At 36.1% G+C, this 20,524-nt stretch overlaps 3 protein-coding genes across 7 annotated transcripts; 2 read left to right on the forward strand and 1 right to left on the reverse strand.

Moving 5' to 3' along the window:
• Positions 1-1,006: 1,006 nt before the first annotated feature.
• On the reverse strand, positions 1,007-2,350 carry LOC113759236 (pelargonidin 3-O-(6-caffeoylglucoside) 5-O-(6-O-malonylglucoside) 4'''-malonyltransferase-like). Its single transcript, XM_027301803.1, has one exon. It carries the CDS (start codon positions 2,348-2,350, stop codon positions 1,007-1,009), a length of 1,344 nt encoding a protein of 447 aa, XP_027157604.1.
• A 2,111-nt stretch (positions 2,351-4,461) lies between these two features.
• LOC113763411 (formyltetrahydrofolate deformylase 2, mitochondrial-like) lies at positions 4,462-9,523 on the forward strand. Of its 5 annotated transcripts, none has more exons than XM_027307217.1 (7): positions 4,462-4,840; positions 6,031-6,239; positions 6,424-6,501; positions 6,627-6,739; positions 6,925-7,005; positions 7,449-7,584; positions 9,400-9,523. In XM_027307217.1, exons 3-6 carry the CDS (start codon positions 6,436-6,438, stop codon positions 7,525-7,527), a joined length of 339 nt encoding a protein of 112 aa, XP_027163018.1. In that variant the 5' UTR covers positions 4,462-4,840; positions 6,031-6,239; positions 6,424-6,435; the 3' UTR covers positions 7,528-7,584; positions 9,400-9,523. The 5 variants fall into 5 exon arrangements, 3 of the variants coding, with proteins under 3 accessions (XP_027163018.1, XP_027163016.1, XP_027163019.1); XM_027307215.1 differs by lacking the exon at positions 9,400-9,523 and adding an exon at positions 7,846-7,914; XM_027307218.1 differs by lacking the exon at positions 9,400-9,523 and adding an exon at positions 7,846-7,914 and having other exon boundaries at positions 7,477-7,584.
• A 7,788-nt stretch (positions 9,524-17,311) lies between these two features.
• Positions 17,312-19,716, forward strand: LOC113759237 (probable phytol kinase 3, chloroplastic). Its single transcript, XM_027301804.1, has 4 exons — positions 17,312-17,349; positions 17,459-17,593; positions 19,117-19,232; positions 19,442-19,716. The coding sequence occupies exons 1-4, from the start codon at positions 17,312-17,314 to the stop codon at positions 19,714-19,716; spliced, it is 564 nt and encodes a 187-aa protein (XP_027157605.1).
• Positions 19,717-20,524: the final 808 nt, after the last annotated feature.

The raw sequence follows: 20,524 nt of genomic DNA on the forward strand, positions 1-20,524 counted from the left end.
AATATTATATATATATATATGTAATATAACATTTATATTATAATAATAATTTTTATATTCTTGAATTCGGTGATTCGGAATTCTTATTTCGATTTCAAAGTAATTTTTCATATATATATATATATGTAATAAAACATTTATATTATAATATTAATTTTTATATACCTGAATTCGGTGAAATCGAAATTTACCGAATTCCAAATTGAATTCGAAGTTGGTGAATTTGAAATCAAATTCGGTCGGAAATTCTGATGCCAAAATTTTAAAAAATTTCGATTTCAAAGTTTCGAATTACCGACTTCGATTCCGATTCACACTCCTACTGCGATATGGGTCGTTCTCAGATTTTCGCTTAAATCAGCACTACACTAACTCCTAAAGTCCAATGTCATTTTTACTGTATATTGTAAGTAGAAAAGGTTTTTCTGCATAACTGTCCATGGATATAGACTTGCACTGACTGTACTTTCTACTTCTCGAAGCCTTTTTAAGAGTAAATTAAAGAATCTTGGATTCAAGTTGTCTAACTCAATTAATTCATCATGAAAGGGAATATTAGAGGCTCCAAGTCTTAGTATATGTGATCTAGTCTCTTTTCCTATTATTTAGGTTTATTTGTAATATTATTGAATTGTAATTTCAACCATTTGTGGTTAATTTGTTGATTATGTGACCCCATTGTGGTTTATAGTAATCTTCTGTAACCAAAAAACAAGAAAAACAAAGACTTTGAAATTTTTTTCTACAACTTGCATATTTGACCAGAAAAAGGGCGGTGCAACTTAATTAATAGTAGCAGCAATCAAAGCAAACGTCAATTTTAGCTACGTACCCTAATATTTAATCAAAGTTCTTAGTAATTAATCAGCAACTCATTCATTGGTTTGACACATCAGGTTTTGGACGTAGTCATGTCCTCATCCTTGATGAATCATGAAATATAGAAACCAAAGTACAAAAAAAAAAGGGCGTACGATTGTGGCAATAATGCAAACTTTCAGCCCATTCAGGCGGCCGTAAAAGTTGTGATGTCGTGATCCTGTTGGAGCATATACATATCTTTCTCGTCCAAACTCAACCATGCTTCGATGCCATCGCCATCTTTGGTGTCCATCATCACACAAGAATTCGGTGCAGGTATGCTAGCAGGGCTTATCCAAATCGGTTTTCCCCACCCAAAATCAACTTCGTAGAGTGGAAACCGGCACCAGCTAGTAAACATAATAACATTCAGATCTCCACCACTGTTGCATATAATTTCAGTGACATGTTTAAAGGAATCGATGATCACCATGTTTCCATCCTCCCCAGAGTTGAGAATTCTCGCGCAATCTGCTGCGGTTTTCCTGACTGCATCCCCAACAAGATTTACAGTGTCTTGAAGCCCTGGGCTTTTGGCTTGCTCCGCGGCGCAATTGGCTACCGCGAAAGTACAGAAGTTCCCACAAGAATGTTTTGGAATAGGTGGAGAAGTTTTGTTCCTCAAATTTACTGTATGCGTAATGAGTGAAGCTCTTGAACGTCCATATTTTGCTCGATCAAGTCCAAGAAGAGCCCTTATAAAGAGGCCGGAAACCAATTGCACTCTTGTATACTGATGCTTGGTTGTGCCATTTTCGCAGTTCATCAAGACTTTGGACCGAATTTTGCTTATCGCCCTTCCATCAAACACAAACCTCCTCGTCAATATCTTAGGGACATCCTGGCCATTGGTTTGTGGGATTCGAAGCTCAAGCTTAGGCAAGTTTCTTCCAGGGAAGTAATGGGAGGAATTGAAAACAGGGCAGACGTTTTCCCTGCCTTCTTCTAGACTGCATGCATCAGCCCAGGCACAGAGAAATGTGCCCAGGGTGGCTGCATCTGCAATCCTGTGGGAAATGCACACGCCGATCGCCATACCACCACATTCAAACGTGCTAACCTGAATTGACAACAGTGGATCCGTGACTCCATCAGCGGCGTAAAGCGGGCACGGAAGGAGATCGTTGAGCTGCTCAGGTTTCATCTCCGGTCCAAGAAGTTGATGCAGATGGCAGTTCAGGACCTGTGCTTCTGCATAATGAACACCTTGATCTCTACAATCAATGAGGCGACTTTCCTCGACGTACCTTCCTGCTAGAGGGTAGAACTGGGGTAATACCTGAGCTAACGAGGTCTCCAGCAACTGTTTGATCCTAGTCTTGTCGTCAGCTTTGCTGCTGTTGTTGACATAGTAGAGAATCAGTGGGACGTTCGCTGTTGGAGACATTTCATCAGTGAAAGCTATACGGAAGTTTCTAAGGTCATGGGGAGTAGGAGTTGATGGTTGAATGAGTTTCCTAGATAGAACCTTAACTTCCATCATCATCATCTTCATCGTCGGTTGGTCTCTCCTATTGGGAGGAAGTGGCAAAATAAATGATGCACCACTTATAGGAAATTGTCGAGGATGAAAGGGATTTTTCCTTTCTTTTTTGGAGGGGCTTGACGTGGTTGAACATGAATGAAGCCAAACTAAATAGTATTAAATGAAATCTTAAATTGGAAAATTGTGTTTATTGAGAAGAAGCTTAATTGCAAGAAGCTGTATCTGTTGTTATATAATTGTATCTATATCGGTTATATTGCTCTTTACACTGCATTATTCAATCAGGACCGGTTATTTTAGAAGTCCATGCCTACTAGATTCCTTTCGTCTCAAACACTGATACTTTTTGTCCAAACTTTTAACAGTTAATGCTCCTCGCTGTGCCGCCGGCATGTCCTTTTCGTGTCCACTTCATTATAAATAAATTAAAGTGAATAGGAAAATTAGTAATTGTATCCAGTTGTGGAGGTTTGCAAGTCACTGAAGCCTATCATCTCATTTACAATGTATTCCAAGGATTTCACGCCTCTCGATTAGATTACCGCCATCATGATTTGCCAATTCACTTATCTAAATTTTTTGTATCAGTAAAACATGTTCAAGATATATAATTAGCATGTACCAACAATTGGTTAACCAAAATAGTGAAACACACTATTTTATCCTCATCAAAGAATCGACACATACCCTTTTTTTTCACCCCTCCTCGTATCCTTTTCAATTTTCACCCTCAACGGTAAGACACGGAATTAAATCCTAAATTTGACAGTGAAGAGAATTCTATTAGTGTTTTTGTCTCAATTAAAATTATTTATTTACACGCTACTGATTTGTGATGACAGGTGGATAGAGGACAAGGTCCTCGACTCCTAGTGGTGAAAATTGTAATAACGTATCCTGATACGATATCCAATCAAGTTTAGTTTAAAATGTTTTTGCAAGACGATCTTGACTTATGAGATGGATCATTAACTATTTAATTTTGAAAATATATGAGGATTATCCCACACTAGAGAATGTCTAATAAAACCGTAGGTTGGATCGGAGCCGCTTATTTGGGGGCCGGGCCTTTCTTTTGGGTATCTCGGGCTGAGAGCTTTCTCCAATCGTTCCATGGCCACAATTGGTGGAGGAAACTTGGGCTAATGAACGGGTCCAATTATTAGTGGGCGACGAATGACGGTCCGTAAAGCGCACACAAACTTTTCATTTTGGTGGATGGCTACTCTGAAATCGTGCATCAGCTTTTAAGTCCCTCAATCGAACGCTATCATGCCCAGGTCGGGCTTTGGGATTGACTGGGTCGTTTTGCTTGGGCCCACTCGATAGGTTTGCATTGATGAGATTTTGCAAGTAATCGTATTTGGAATTACGTGGCCATTTAAGTTTTTTCTTATATGCCCTCTAGACATGAGAAATTAGAAAGTTCCATGCATTCAACTAATGAAATTCACGGAGGAATATCATTTATCTTAAAAGTGATATGCTACGCATGACACTCATTTGTGTATGAAATAATATATTTGATCAACTAGTGCACTTGAACCCCTACACCTCCAACCCAATCAAGTCGAGTTTTTGTAATTAGCAAATTTAGGAATTATGATTTTTGGTAGAAAATTTTTTACGTTTTTTGTAAATATATTTTTTAATTATCTTTTTATTTCGCATATTATGATCGCATATTTGGTAATTATTACATGTTTAAAAACAAATAAATGAGATTATTATTGCATTAATGAGCGGTTGTACGAACCACTACCGGAGTTTTGTCCTTAGTTAGAGTTTGCTTATTATTGAATTAATTTAAATCTTCTTTCGTTTGATTTTGTTTAGTTAAAATGATTTTTAAAATTTTAATTTTCCAACCCCCCCCCCCCAAACACCCCTTTAATAATTTTCCACTCATTAACATCGATGTTGGGTGCCTGGGCCTGAAAGTAATTTTGAAATGACACTAGTGATGAAACGCACCTGGCGGGTCCATTCATCAACATATATAGAATAAGAGCCGAAGGCCTCTTATGACCTGGAATGGTTTTCGTCGTCTCTCATGTGACAAGCATGTGATTCGCCCTATTTTTTTTAGGCCTCTTCTAACCCTAAATCACGCTCAAGCTTTGAGGCGCCGCTTTTCATCTTCTCCTCTTCTTTTCAACAGATTTCTGACCTCTCATTCCTTCTTCCTCTTCCTCTCCAAATCGCCGTCATCTCTTATCTTTCTTTCCTTCTCATTCTTTGATATTTCTTTCCCCCTTTCATTCCTTTTTTGCCTGATTAATCGCTCTCAAATCTCGGCCAACTCGCTCCATGTCCACCCAGCACCACCAGCAGGGCAGCCGCTCCTCCTGCCGCAAAACCAGTCCTCCATAGTGATCTCTTTTTCTTTGGAATCCTCCGCCGTACTCCAAATCCAAGCTATTTTCCTACAGCACTTTTGATTGCAGATCTATATACTCTACTCGCTCCTTTTTCTCTGTCTCATGCCAACTGGTAATATTGCTATCTTTTTTTTTAATTAATCGATGTTTTTACATCTAGAGACTTGTTATGGTTTTGAGTTTGGATCATGTTTATTAGCAGCTTGATTTTGCTTGGGAGAATTTTGAATTTCGATTTTAATTGTGTTTCCGAACGGTCTCCTCTAATTTGTGATTCACGCTTAATTCTTCTAGGAAGTAGTTACCCTGTCTTTGTCCTACACACGGTTTCTGGAGAAAGGAAAAAATTTCCTGGCAGTTTATTTGTTGATTGATTCAGTCCTGAATCTGGTGAATTAAGGTGACAATTATTCTGATATATGATTGAAATCTTTATCACACTATGAAAAATGTTTCAAAAAAATGTGAAAATTGTGGAAAGAGTTGAGGATTTGAATATCTAGATTCTGAAAGTCGTTAGGGAACCTTTCTTCATCTTGGTGAATATTTAAATGCTTTACAGGTAAGTAGTGTAGTTTTATTTTTTTTCCTCATTTTTAATGATATCCTTTGCTTTTGGTAGTGCTCAGTAATGTAGGTGCAACTATACGTTCAGATTAAACAGACAAGAATTTGGAAATTTAGGTAACATCAAAATAACTGTTATGTGATAGAGCAATTAAACAATTAGGTTTCTTGACTGCACACTTCTATTTGAATCTAAATGTTTTACTGTTTGCTTTTGCCTTTTGATTTGCCTACTTGATGCTGTTTACAATTTTCAAAGGGTGTTAAATTTAGTGGATCTGTAAAATGAAGAATGACAGCGTTTAATGGAACACCTTGCAGTTTTGTAGTTAATGATGCCAAAAAAAAAAGAAAATTTTCACCCTCTCCCCCCATGACATGCTTCTGTTTGGCAGAATTTCTAGAAAAAGAATGAGAAGGTCAAGTTCAAGTGCCAAGGGGAAAAAAGGAGGAAAATTACAAAATGAGAATCTTTGTCGCAATGGTGAAATGACTAGGTTACCTTTTGTACAATAGAAGTTACCTTTTTTTTTTGTTTTTTTTTTGGGGGGAAGGTAGTTTCCAACTCTTATATACCAGTATGTACCAATACATATGCATTTTACACATGGCTGCCCCTCTTGGTTTGTCAATTTAAGTTTCCTTTTTTTTTAGCCAAAAAGGTATTCCATGACTTTGATATCGTTCAAGTGTTTCTTCTCTGTTTAACATATTCTTAATCTTGGGATTTTACAGAAATGTGCGATAATGTTGGACAGCCTGGGATGCCAAGACAGCCACCTAACTCACAGCCAAATCCATTTGGGAGTTCCTTCTTTGCAGGATTGTCTTTTGCTTATCAGCTTTTGTATCTACTAGATGCTACTGGGTTCTACTCTTTAGGATTACACGTTCTTGGGATTCATGTTTGTCGAGCTACAGGGCAGGAGCTGGACTTATTCTAGGTATGTGTCATGTGGACTGATCTATTAGATCTACTGTCGTTCTTCTTGTCTGTGGACTATCTTTCCTATCTATTTCAGTTTACAACTTGGTAATCTATACTTATATAGGATCTTGCATGGAAATTCATGCATATTTCCAAACCATTAATGTTGATAAAAAATATTTATTCTTAATGATCTATAGAGGCCCTTCAAAATGGAGTCTCTTGATGAATCTACCTCTTCCTCCATCAGCCATGGTATTCATGTCTTCCATTGCCCAGTGAGTAACGGTATCATTAATGACATTGAAATGGTTTTTCATTTTTTAGTTGGATTAGGCCAAATGAGGTATAAAGATGGAATTTTTAATTCTTTGATTTTGTTTTCGGTGTGTGAAAATTGCAGGATGAGTTGGGAATAGTTGCAAAGCTATCAGAATGTATTGCTTCAATAGGTGGAAACATTCTCAATGCTGATGTTTTTGTGCCCGAGGACAAGAATGTGTTTTACTCTAGAAGGTCTATTGCACTGCCTTGCACTTTGTTTCTTGGTACATTTTTCTATGGCAAGTTAATAAGTTGGTTTTGTCCTTTCTTCTTATTCTTTTCCGGATTATCTGGCTTATGTTTGAGGTACTGTGAAGTAGATTTAGGCCAGATGTTAAGAGTTATGGTCCCTTTTGTGATTTATTCTTCAATGGCAGATATGGTTATTCTTCAATGGCAGATATCGTAATGATTGCTGTTGGTGTTCATCTAAATGATTTTGGGTTTACAATCATAAGGTCAATAGAGTGAGATATCTTCCCAGCATCTTTCAAAGACTTGGTTGATTGACATTTAGAATTCTAGAATATTTTTTTGTTTCTTCATGTCATCTACCATTTTGATCTTCAGTTCAAATGTCTTTTACGTTAAAACAACAGAGTAGAACATTGGAATCACTGCATTTGCTGCTTCTAATGTTTTTTTGGTTGTCATGCGCTTGTGCTTTGACATACCAGAGTAGCATTATTCAATTACACATTGCAATGGCTGTATTTCAAAACTTCAGTTGATTTCTACAGGTTCTTTCTGGAAACTTCTTAAAAAGTTATGGAAAGCTGTTATTAATATTCATCATGGCTTATTACCTTCTTTCAAGGGTGGTCATCAAGCTAATCAAGTTTTTTTTTAAGCCTTTTTGAAATGCTTGTTTTAATCATTATCCTTTACTTCTTTTTGGTAGATTGAAACCTGGCATTCACAATTTGCAGACATTTGATGCTGGCGTCAAATTAATTGGTGCCAAGTCACTTTGTTACTAAAGAACTTGACTTGGCTAGGTTCAAGACTTGACAAGGTTTATGGGTGCACAATTGCAGGTCTGTTGTCTCTATATATCTCACAGAGTCACAGGCTAACAAATAATTGCTATCATTCATGCTCATTTTAATTCATTTCTGAAGCAGAGACTGGTTTCTTTTTTTTTTCCCGGTGATTATAGTATCTAATAAGAGCATTTCCACACATGTCCTTCCAAGATGTTAGTTGAATTTCATTATTTTACTACTTTTCTAGATGTACAGGCATGCATTTCATAGTGTTCTATTTTTCTTTTTTTTAATTAAGTGTATATTGGATAGGTTGAAGATTACATCTGCAAGTTAGCACAGAGGGGAACGACAACACTCAGAATGGTGTTTCGTGTGACTCGGGGTATGGCATAGTTTAAAATTGTTACTTGTTGGGGAAAAAACCAACATCATCTTCATTGTTGCATTTCTATTCTTGTTGTTAAAGCTTTTATAATAACATAGGGATTTTTTTGGGCTAGGAGAACTTGCACATGAGATTACTCTCTACCATCAAGAAAGCAAGAAGCTCTCTCCCAATTGGAAATAGTATGCCCTGTCATCCCTCGTTCTCCCTGTCATTTTTTCTTTTGCAAGCGTGTTTTTTCTCTAAATATCTCTCTGGTTATTTGGTGGAGAAAATGCAACATAGGTTGTCAGTTTATGAGTACGCCTTGTTTTGCAACCTAAGCATATTATTAGGCTATAGTGTTCCCTGTCACTGTTTGGTAGACTATATTTATATACTTGTCAAAAAAAAAAGATAATCTATTCTGTTTAAATTCCCATGAAGATTGGACACCGCAGGCAATCATTTTGAAATACTTGATGATGATCTCTTTCTCTCACGTCAAATAGCGATTTTTAGATATTCTATTCTTCTACTTATTCCAGACATACAAACATTGACATCTCAAGACAGCACTTAATTAGACTAATAAGTTGTAGTGAGTCAATTGTTTTTCTAATATCCTTGTTTTCGATTCGTCTGGCGATTCTTCCCCTGAATCTTCTTATGTTGTTTCTGTTATTTGTTTAGTTGCATGATACTCCCTTGTGTAAAGACTTGCGTGACGAGTTTCATGTTGTTGCCTGTGGTGCTCAGTTACAATTCTTGATAAATTGTTATTTTTCTTTTTTCTTTGTTTTTATCTATTTTAGTAATTAATTTGTGATTGACAAGCTAGCCTTGCTTTGCAATTTCTACTGAATTATACAACTGCGCCTAAAATTCTTCCTTTTTTACTCAGTAAAAAGTTCTTATCTTTTCAGGTTGGCATATTGACTGGTAGCAGGCGAGTCATTAATCTCTCTTGGGGCCAAGCGAGGTTTGATTCCTCCTGCTGTACCTGTCAGAAAACACCTCAGGTGTGAATAAGGCTTGTGTTTGAGTTAAAAAGTCAAAAAAAAATAATATTGATTTGAGACGAATATTCTATCTTTACATATTGCTTGTTGTGTATAGGTTCTGTAACTACTTTGCTGCGATGGCCTACTGCCCCAACTGGGTAAACTAATTCAGATCTTCTTAGTTGAGATGTTCTTCTTAGATTGTTTGATCTCAATTTGTAGCATCCTCAGGATGGAGATACCTGTGATACAAGTACAGAAGCACAGGATATGGCTTCTAGCCAAGAATGTAAGTCTTAAGATGTTACGCATCCTCAATTGGGGACAGTATGTTGCTTTACATTGTTATTGTCATATTCATTACCTTTAAGATTGCATATATTGTACTTCCCTTCATTTGCTTTGTTATCTGCATTGTGTTGTTTTAGTTCACATATCTCTTTCACCTTTTGGTAGCGTGTGCTTCAGTGTGTTTACACCTTCTGTTGTTTACAGGTTGCTTTGGATGAAGCAGCTTTCTTGTTGGATTTGGCTTCTGTGGAAAGCACCTGGGATGACAATTTGGAGCGGATTGCTGAATGTTATTAGGAAGCTGGGCTCCATGAAATTGCCAAATTTGTGCTATACAGAAATTGAATTGAAGTTGATTTTGGCATATGCTTATCTTGCTTTCATGTACATTTCCAATTTTGTAATCTGTTGCCGCCTACAATTCTGGAATTACCTCTGAAGATGATAATTTGGATTATGTTATGACGTTGATTATAACATTCAATTGAATTCAAGACCAAGTTTCTGTGCCTTCCCAATCACCTGCACAAGCAGGCCTTTAGCTCTGCGTTCTGCAAAAATCCTAAAACCGCTTATAGAGAGCATTCTCTCTCTCTCTCTCTCTCTCTCTCTCTCTCTCCAATGACCAACTTAAGATTTGAATGCTCTTTTCGATGAATGCTCTATCCTTGTAAGTTCTATGTGTTGAACATAGATGATCTAGATTATTCCTCCTCTCAAAATTGTTGTATTCTTGGTATAATAAAAAAATTTAATTCTAATTCAATTGAAATGTATTCTTTTGAATTTATATACAATAGAAGAAACAAAGAGGCATCCACCATCTCTCTCACATAGATATGCAAGGCACAAATCACACTGTAGTATTCTAGCCAAAAAAAATTAAACCAATTTTCACTGTTACTGGATTCCGCACTTCAGTTTTAGCATTAGTTCACAGCTTCTTTAGCAATCCTCCACTTCCCCTTTTCTTACTGGGAACGATAGCCAAAGAACCAATCTCAGCTTATCCTTTGAATAATTATCACCATTTCACCTTGCCACTTTCTCTGGACGTTCGATTGTCCAATTCGGGCCAAAGGTGGAATAGCAATTACCCTCTAGAATAATTTTCTTGGTTTTAGGAGGCTTGAGATCCTTGGTCTCATATTTGTCTTCAGCTAGCATTTTATTTAGAAGAGATGACCGCTGGCGAGTATTCTTCTCAGAAGTTGTCATGATGACAACAACAGGATAGTTTATCAAAAAAGGCCTTAACAAAAAGAGATGCCTTTATGGGTGAAACCAATGCCTTTAACTACTTCTCATTCCTACAATCTCCCAGTTTAAGATAGTTTCTTGGCACTCCGCCAGCTTTTCTGAAGCTGCTACAATCTCCCAGTCCTACAAATACAAAGCAACAGAGGAAATTCATGAATCACGATATTTTCCAGTTTATTAGTAGGAGAGAAATGACTGTAAGGGATTATGCCACCATCCATGAATTACGGAAAGATCTCAAAATAGTTCAATAATCTTAGAACTCTTTGTGCCAGCGAGATATTCCTTTATATTTCACAATTTTAAAATTCTTTTATTGTTATCCAATTCAACTGAAGGGAAATTCAAAAACTGTACCCATAGCATTTTAATTTCATTATTCAACTCGGTTAACTCATAGTCAACTAATATGAGAATTCAATCACCTTTTTTTTTTCAAGCTGCTATAGTCACAATTGGATCAATGTTGCTATATATATAATGAAAATGCCTTCAAATTTAGCTTAATATTTCCCTTTTGTCTGTGAAGCATAATATATACTTGTGGTCACACTATATATTTATACACTTCATGAAAGATAGTAAACTTGATTTTCATGTTAAACAAGAAATGGAATGAGATAAAAGAAGAATTTCCCAAGTTCCAACCAAAGTAGTTCTATATCTCGACAGTACTTTTTCTCTCTTATGAAGTATGATATATTCAAATCATCACATCCTATGCTTATGCACTTCATGAAAAATGCTGAACTTTATTCTCGTGCTAAACGAACAACAGAGTAAGATAGGAGAAAAATTCACCAATTTTTAACTAAAAAAGTATTAACCTTAAATCCTAGCAATACCTCTCTATAAATCTAAATCAATATTCGTACTATTTTTGTGAAACGATTTTGCCGTCTACTTATTCATGTATATTTATGTTTAGCTATGTACATAAATTATTTACTAACAAACATTTTTGTTCCATGAATCCATATGTTTAAGGGGGCATATTTTATGTTTATCCCAGACCATTTGCAAGTCATGCTTGTCCATGGCGGCCACCTCTTTTGCTGTTATCATATTCAGCAAAAAAGGCATTGAAAAACTGTATCCATGGCATTTTAATTTCACTCTTCATCTAACTTAATCCATATTAGGTTACTAAATGCTTCGATAGCCTTTGAGAATAAATTATAGTTCTGTATCTTGCTCTATTTTAAAGAGCTTCTTTCTACGAAAAGTATTTCCATTGTATATCTTGTTCTGTTCGGCTCCAATCTTCCTAAAAGTACTGTATATTACTACTTATTTTGTGCTCCTGTGTAACCCATATACCAAAAAAAAAATAGTATTAGTGAAAAAAAAAAAAAACCATTAGCCTCAGCCAATATATCCTCCTCCATTACTTTTCCTTCCTCATTATATGCTTGCCTGGGCATCTTCTCTTTGTATACCACGGCGCACCGCGCGGTATATGCCTCCTAGTTCCCTTCTTAACATGAATCAAAGACCAGCGGCTGTACTGCTTTTTACTTCTTTTCAATCAACTAAATTCCATTAAATCTTTCAATTGCATCATCGTTTTGAGGCAAGGCTAGGTTCCTTTATCTAATTGAGGAATAATCAAGGCCCGGTGCACGGACAATTGTGAGATCTTTCAATTGTTTTAAATTCTGCATTCATGAGTATTTAATTATTCCTTGTTTTAATAGCCTATTATTGTTTGGATTTATTGGATTAATGTGGTCAGTTATTCAATTGTCTGAATAGTATACTGCCAATTAGGACAAGGGTGCGTATCACTTGATTGTCTTAAATTAGTGGTAAACGACACAATTTCATTGCCTCGCAAGCAGTCTAATTTGGGTCGTAGAAATAGTTAATCTAATTTAAATGAACCCGTATGTATGTTTGTTAACTAGAATTGGGTCTCTCTAATTCCTAAGGCTGTGATAGATTAAATCCTTCGAGCGTCTCTGGGGTTATCTATTTTACAAGAGAGTAGTTTAAAAGCGTCTCTGGACTACCGTAAAATTAAGGAGAGATTGGTAGTTTGGTAGTTGCTAAATTGTTAGAACCAATTTTTTGCGAGCGTGTAAATTATTCGTGGTATTTATGATCAATTGCGTGAACCGGTGCCGAAATTACTTCCTTGACTAGGTTGTGTTGATTAATTGTTTATTACATTCGTTAGGTACTACATTTCTGCTAATTAGCAATTCAGTACCCCTACATTTTTAATTTATTTCTTTTTCCTTCCTAAAATCCCCCAAATTATCTGTGTACAATAAATCTACCAGTTCTCTGAAGAGACGACCCTACTCACTACTATACTCATTCAGTTTTGAGAGTAGGCCTCATTATAAATTTTATTTTTAGTAGTTTGACAGCCACCAAATTTTGGCGCCGTTGCCGGGGACCTGGTGCTTGATTAATTTGTTTCTTTTTTTATTTCATCTTATTTTCATGTCTATTTTTTCTCTTATTTTTTTTAACTAGTTTATGGCTGCTAATCTTCTGTATTTTAGTGATGAACTGGATTTTATTTCTAAAATGGGTTATGAGACTCGTGTTTTTTCTAATGATCAATTGGCTGTTGCAAATTGTGGAAGTTATTTTTCCTCAGATCATTCAACCGACATATACCCCACATTTCAAAATGGCCTGAGTGCTCCAATCGACACTTTTGGAGATTTTTCACCTTAATATCATATGTGGTATGACCCTTATTCAAACGGGTATGATCAAGGATGGTGGGACAACTCCAACTTTAATTATACGCCGGAGCCAATCGATTTTTAACATCAATATCAACAGCAACAGCCATCATCCATGTCAAGTATGTCTTTTGAAGAAATGGTTGAATTAATAGCTACTAACATATATCAATTTCAACAGGAGACACAAAGGATGATTAAAAGGATGGAAGATGGAAGGCGTGAATTGGCATCTACAATGACCAAATTGATTTCTCCAATTTATGAAGAATTGCCCTTATAGACCAACATCGATCTTAAAGAAGATGAGAATACAATTATCCTGACAAATGACATGGAACTGCAAGAGTCTCAAGAAGAAGAATCTAAAGATGCAATTGAAAAGAGAATTGAAGTACAAGAAATGGAACCCCAATATCAAATTGTTCAAATGAATGAATCCAGTGAACAATCTCCAAATGCGGTGACATCTCCTCCATTCATTAATCAATATTCTCCTGACTCTTATTCTTTAATTCCTGTTAGTGAGATTGACTTTATTATACCAGAAGATTTTGAATTTCATGACAGGAATAAATTAAGAGTCATGATGGCAAAATATCTCGAACCAATACGTGCTCGTGATGGAGGAGTGAGTGAAGAATTAAGGTCATTACTTGCTTGTTTGGTGCCATCTACAAATCCATGAAAAACCGTACCTCGTATGCTCAATAATTACTCTATTTACGAGGGTTATCAGGACTATATAGAGAATGAAGTATTGAAACGAGCCACAAGATTTTATCCTCTGTAAATAAACAGGGCAATGTCTAGCCAAAAACATTAAAGAGAGGCGCTGCTTGGGAGGCAACCTAAGGACTAAACTCTTCGTTATTACTATCTTTCATTTTTATATATTTTTTTATTTACTATTATTATTATTTTTATTATGTCTCATTCCCAGTGCTTTATTGGTGTTATGCAGAAGATTGTGACTTCCAAGGCGTGCCCACGTTTCACGAAAAATTTAATGGGTGCTGTTACAAAGAATGGGCAGCCGACTTACGCTTCTTAAGTGTGGTAACGCTTCTCAACCACGGACCGCCGTCGCTACCACGCGATGCAACACAACCCACGGCCATCCGCTGCCACCAAGCACCGCCGCCCAGGCCGCCGCTGCTCGCCATTGCTGCCCACACTCCCTCAACGTCCATCCCCTCTGCATCCGGTGTACTTGGAAATTTTTAGTTCCGCGCCTTAGCGGATGCCCTTCACGGGTTGGGTGAACAAGTTGATCATCTGGATGACCGTCTCACAGCCTTGCAACTCCATTCTTCTATTCAACACAAAATCTAGCAGCCTTCTTTGCCCATGTTGGATTTCAGCCGCCTCATCCTCTTCCCATATAGTGCTTTCGTGGCGTCCTTTTAGCATTCAGGGCAATTCTAGCTCCTTTCTACTTGGTTTCTGTTTTTTTTTTTTTGCTACATTGAGGACAAAGTAGGCCTCAGGTGTAGGGGGAGTAGTTGAAAATTGCTAGAATTTGATGCTATGATGATGATTGTAATTACTCTACAAGCATGAGTAGTGACATTATGTAGGTTAAATGTCTTGTCTTCTTGATAACGGAATTGAATGATGAATTTTGCAAGACTTGGCGATTAGTAACCATTTTGTGAGCTGTTGAGCCAATGAGCATTGAATTGATAACTACTCTATTTTCTTTCATTGAGTGATACCACACATAATTTAATTGTTCTAGAACTTCCTTTGTTATGCATATCAAGACCACATTCTTGAATTTGATGCATTAAAATGATAAGGGCACTTAGGTTAACCATTTTGGACTTTCTAAAGACCGACCCTAATTATATCTCCTCTAGTTGACCATGGTTGGATCTAGATCTTTTCTTTATTTAATAGCTCATTTGGTCACCCTTAAACCCATTGTATTTGAACCCTTTTCATTTTTACCCCGTGTCAAAGGAATGCCTTGATTTCAGTGCATGACGATTTCAAATTGTGATGAAAAAGGATGATTGAAGTTAGCGAGTGTGTCTATATTCCCATGTAGTTGTGCGTATTTGAAAAAACCAAAAAGAAAACAAAGGAAAGAAGGGGGAGAAAGAGAAGAAGAGGAGCACACCAAGAAAGACAAAAAAGAGGAGAAAAGAAAAAAAATAAAAAAATAAAAAAGAAAACAAAGAAAAAAGGAAAAAAAGAGTTACGACGTGCTATTATCAATATGTGTGATGTTGAGATAGTGGGGTGAACCCCTTGGTTGTGTTTGCACTTGCTAATTTCTTGGGAAACTTATGGGTATGCTTTGAAAAGATCATCGAATTGAAGAAGGAAACTGGGATTCATGCAGCGGGTCAGTGGTATTCCTTTGACATAACAAGCTTAAATTACCTATTTGATCCAACCCATGCTTGAGCCCCATTACAACCCGCATCAAAACCCTTTGATTTTTACATTAAATTTGATTTTGGTGGTGGCGATGTGATATATTAGCAAACATATGGTAACATCATTTTATTGTGTGGTGAGAGTGACCCTTTGTGTTTCATATCGGTGTGATAAGTAGTCATATACCATTCTATAAGAGAGGGTTAAGTCTTGCAATTTCTGAATTTGATGACATTGTTAGGAGGATAGGACACTTGTGCTCGCATGTTGGATTGCTACGTGTGTGTAGCTGTACTTGTATCTCTGAACTTTGAAATGCTTGAGGACAAGCATTGTCTTGGTGTTGGGGGATTTGATAATGAGATAATTGTGCATTTTATTTGATGGTATTTGGTCTCAATTTTGACCACTTATTATGCAAAGTGATGGGTTTCTACTCATAATTGATATTTGTGTTAGTTGCAGGCGATTGGTGTTAAAAGTGATAAAAAGAGGCCAAATTCCAAAAGACTATTCATTCCAGAGCGTGCCCACATCAGAGACCGCAGAGTTACGTCCAAAAGACGTACCGCGAGACTTATCCCTGCAAGCAGCCGCTATTCTTGGGAGACGTGTTTTGAAGCTGCGTGTTCAGAGAATACCTTTGGCAACAATTCAAGGAGGAAAATAAGGAAACTATCCTTTAGGGAAACAAACTCTCGATTGGCAAAATTCGATGGCGGCACAAACACTTTAAATAGAACAACAATAAACTAGGGTCTGGCATCTTTGGTCATTGGATCTTTTTCTTCCCTTCTTAACGTGAATCAGAAACCAGCAGCTGTACCGCTTTTTACTTCTTTTCAATCAACTAAATTACATTAAATCTTTCAATTGCATCATCGTTCTGAAGCAAGGTTAGGTTCCTTTATCTAGTTGAGGAATAATCAAGACCCGATGCACGGACAATTGTGAGATCTTTTAATTGTTTTAAATTCTGCATTCGTGAGTATTTAATTACTCCTTATTTTAATAGCCTATTATTGTTTGAATTTATTGGATCAATGTGGCCAGTTGTTCAATTGTCTGAATAGTATACTGCCAATTAGGACAAGAGTGCGTATCACTTGATTGTCTTAAATTAGTGGTAAACGGCACAATTTCATTGCCTCGCAAGCAGTCTAATATGGGTCCTAGGAATAGTTAATCTAATTTAAATGAACCCGCATGTGTATCTGTTAACTAGAATCAGGTCTCTCTAATTCCTAAGATTGTGAATAGATTAAATCTTTCGAACGTCTCTGGGGTTATCTATTTTACAAGGGAGTAGTTTAAGAGCGTCTCTGGACTACCGTAAAATTAAGGAGAGATTGGTAGTTTGGCGGTTGCTAAATTGCTAGAACCAATTTATTTGCGAGCGTGTGAATTATTCGTGGTATCTATGATCAATTGCGTGAACCGGTGCCGAATTTAATTCTTTGACTAGGTTGTGTTGATTAATTGTTTATTACATTCGTTAGCTACTTTATTTCTGCTAATTAGCAATTCAGTACCCCTACATCCTTAATTTATTTCTTTTTCCTTCCTAAAATCCTCCAAATTATCTTTGTACAATAAATTTACCAGTTCCCTGAAGAGACGACCCTACTCACTACTATACTCATTCAGTTTTGGGAGTAGGTCTCATTATAAATTTTATTTTTGGTAGTTTGACAGCCACTAGTTTTCTTATTATTCTTTGGAATTTTCCTTTCTAGAATACTTACAGGAAGCTTTTGCATATTAGCATGGGGCTAGTTTTCACGCTTTGCTGGCCAAGGTTCAGGTAATTTAAATTTACATACTAACAAAGTAGAGGGAAAAAAAAAGAGGCCATTCTTATTTGCTTGAGAATAGAAATGGCGTTTAATTTAATTTATTATGATTTTTGACAGTTCTGGTAATCAAGGAGGGTTTTTAGCAGCTATGGTTCCTGGTTTCAATGCTTTCAAATTGCTTCTTTTGGGACTCGAAATGCGGAAAGATGAGAAGGCTGTTAAGTTGATGAGCGGATTGGGAGATCACTATAGGTTCTGGCACCTTAACAAAATGTACTAGAACACTAAACCAGATTACGTAAAGGACATTAATTTTCTAATCCCACACTCAACATCTAATCCATCCTACTCTAGGGAGATGGGGAATCCAATTAAATTGTATAACTTACTACAGAGAAGGCCCATCTATGCCAAACGGGTACATTAGCACACCAGTAGATTATTTTTACTGTAGGAGTTGGGATTTGACTCCAACCCACGGGCCAAAGAAGGATCTTATATCCCTTCTGGTTGCCGATTTATTTTTGACAAGTTGATTTAATATATTTCCCATGAAGACTATACATCGTGATTAACAGCCTTTAGTGCAGTTTTGTGCAGCATTTTATAACAGCCATATAAATGACAGGTTGAATATTAGGGCTAATTGCAATATGCACCTTTAAACCATGCATTTTTCTCTCTAAATTATCAATTCGTGACACATGATTGTCCACATCGATAAGTTGAAGCCAATTTAAATTTTCTAAGTGTTTTTTAATGCAACGACTGTAACAAACCTAATTATTTTTCTTTTTTTTTATAAAATATGTGGGAAGTCTCGAATTTGTGACCTTTCACTTACACTTCCTCCTTCTGAACCATTCAACCCATCGCTTTTCCTTTATAACACACCTTATTTGCTTTTGTTTATCGAAGTACTTTTATCCATTTATGGGTACTATGTCTGTTTAAGCAAAAAATATCTATCTAATTTGTTAGATTTGAAATAACCAATATGCTACAAACTGATGGTGTAAGATACTTTAATGCTACAATCGAAAGCTAAAAATAAAAAGCACTAGTGATAGTTTGTGGGTACACATAACAATTAAACATTGATAATATAATCAACATCAGGAGAGTCATATAAATTGTGCGATATAATTCTATAGTAGCAAATTAAGACAAAACTGAATTTGACCCAAACACATATCAATGTTGGCTTAATCAACTCTATCATAACGATAAACACAATAATGTGTTCAATCAGTATATATTTTCCTAATTTAACAGGCTTTGAATGTTGTGTGTGGAGGTTCCAAGGCTTGAAAATTATGCAACTCTAACCATTAGGATTTACAAAATGCTTCTACATATAAACATGATTCTTGTCAACTTCCAGTGCAAAAAGTGTAGTTGAACTTTTCTTCAATATTTGTAAACCAACTTATCCAACTTGCCCGTTGGCTAGCTGGTTCCTAGGTTTACAGGTTTGATCAACCAAGTCAAATAATTATTTGCTTTGAGAAGATTAAAATATCATTTTTACTTTTTAACTTTGAAAAAGTACAAAAGATAGTTATTGTAAACTTTGATTAAAGTGTATTGACATATTTTTAACTTTGATATATTTATTTCAAGTAAAATTTATCAATTGTTAAACGGCAATAAAAAATAAATGGTAGCAGCACAAAAATTTCCATATTGTCTTCATCACCAATTGCTTAATGATTGAAAGCCTCTACATCTTTCAATGGCTTCATAAACTAAGCTTGGCTAATTGTTTCATTCAGGCAAATTCTCAAGGCATCATTTTATTACCTTACCGCAATCTCCTTAGCCAGTGTTGTTTATTGGAGAACTTCTCCGGTGGCTGTTGCAGCAGTATGCAAACTTTGTGCTGGAGATCGTACTAGTCTTTGGTCCATTCTCATTTTCTTTAACTACATTATCAAGTCAAATCAATTGTTTCTCGCTTGTATGCTTTTTCCTTATTTCTTGTTTTTTTTCCCATAAAATAAAAACAAGAGCCAGTGTCTAGCTTGTTATGTTTCAAACTTTCCATACAGCAATCAGGACTCAGGAGTATTTGGATTTTGTATTCTTATCCTGCTCCAGGTATAGCTCCTATTGTGGGGAGGCGTTTCGGGAGCCTGAAATTACCATACAATAAAAACAAATCCGTTGCTGGAATTATTGCAATGGTGGCAGCTAGTTTCTTACCCCCATTTTCACATTATCAAAACTTGATGTACAGTTCCCTGACAAAAAAGGTTGCGCAACAGGTAGATGCACTATTTCTCGATATTTGGGTACCTTCAAGAAAGCTGGAAAATGGTACACAAATTCTTTGTGGATTAGTGGTATCAGCACAAAACTTGATGACAATTTGACAGTTCCCCTTGCTTCTATTGGGTAAACTAGAGGGATTCATCAAGGGCAGCTGAGGATTTCATTAGTAGCACTTAATTAATTTTACCAAACTCAAAATGATGTTATTGAAGGTATGTGTTAATTAGTTTAGTTAAACATGCATTTGCAAAATTATTTGTATCAATTAATTCGATCAAAACTCAATGGTTCAAAACTTCTCCAAAGGCCCATTTTTTCGGCACATCTAAATTTATCTGCATTGGATTCCGAAAGAACGGCTACAAGAAAAAAGATTATTAGTGATAACATTTCTTTGTGACGACAAAAAGTCGTCACAAAATGAGGTTGTTTAGTCACGACTTTGAAGGTTGTCACAATTGACTCAAAGCAACTGAGTTTTCAGTGACAACCTTTAATTGTCGTCACAAAACTACTTCGTGCCAGGGGACTTGGAAGACGCGAGATTTGCGATAGTGACGACTTGATAAATGTTGTCAGTAATTATACCGCTTTCTTTGACAACATTTCATTGTTGTCACTGTTTATGTTTACTGACGACCAATTTTCATCAGTAAAATTATAGCGTAGTTAGTGACAACATAAGTATCATCACTAACTTGAACATCTCTAATGCATTTATTTAATTGTGAGCCTCAATATTAATTTAATTTTTTTAAAATTTGATGATTTATTAAACTAGTCATAGTTACTTAAATATTAATTTAATTTTTTAAAAATTTGATGATTTATTAAACTAGCCATAGTTACTCAATAGGTTTTTAACTGAAAAAAATTAATGAAAGTTTCTAGTTAGAACAACTATATAAA

This window comes from Coffea eugenioides, chromosome 2 (assembly GCF_003713205.1).
Source record: "Coffea eugenioides isolate CCC68of chromosome 2, Ceug_1.0, whole genome shotgun sequence".
Lineage (NCBI taxonomy): Eukaryota > Viridiplantae > Streptophyta > Magnoliopsida > Gentianales > Rubiaceae > Coffea > Coffea eugenioides.

Coding starts and splice junctions, on each gene's coding strand:
- LOC113759237 (XM_027301804.1), top strand. CDS start 17,312: ATGGGGCTAGTTTTCACGCTTTGCTGGCCAAGGTTCAG. Junction 17,594..19,116: donor GGATTGGGAGATCACTATAG/GTTCTGGCACCT, acceptor TGTTTCATTCAG/GCAAATTCTCAAGGCATCAT. Junction 19,233..19,441: donor CAAACTTTGTGCTGGAGATC/GTACTAGTCTTT, acceptor ATCCTGCTCCAG/GTATAGCTCCTATTGTGGGG.
- LOC113759236 (XM_027301803.1), bottom strand. CDS start 2,350: ATGATGATGATGGAAGTTAAGGTTCTATCTAGGAAACTCATTCAACCA.
- LOC113763411 (XM_027307217.1), top strand. CDS start 6,436: ATGGAGTCTCTTGATGAATCTACCTCTTCCTCCATCAGCCATGGTATT. Junction 6,740..6,924: donor AATGTGTTTTACTCTAGAAG/GTCTATTGCACT, acceptor CTTCAATGGCAG/ATATGGTTATTCTTCAATGG. Junction 7,006..7,448: donor TTTGGGTTTACAATCATAAG/GTCAATAGAGTG, acceptor TCTTTTTGGTAG/ATTGAAACCTGGCATTCACA.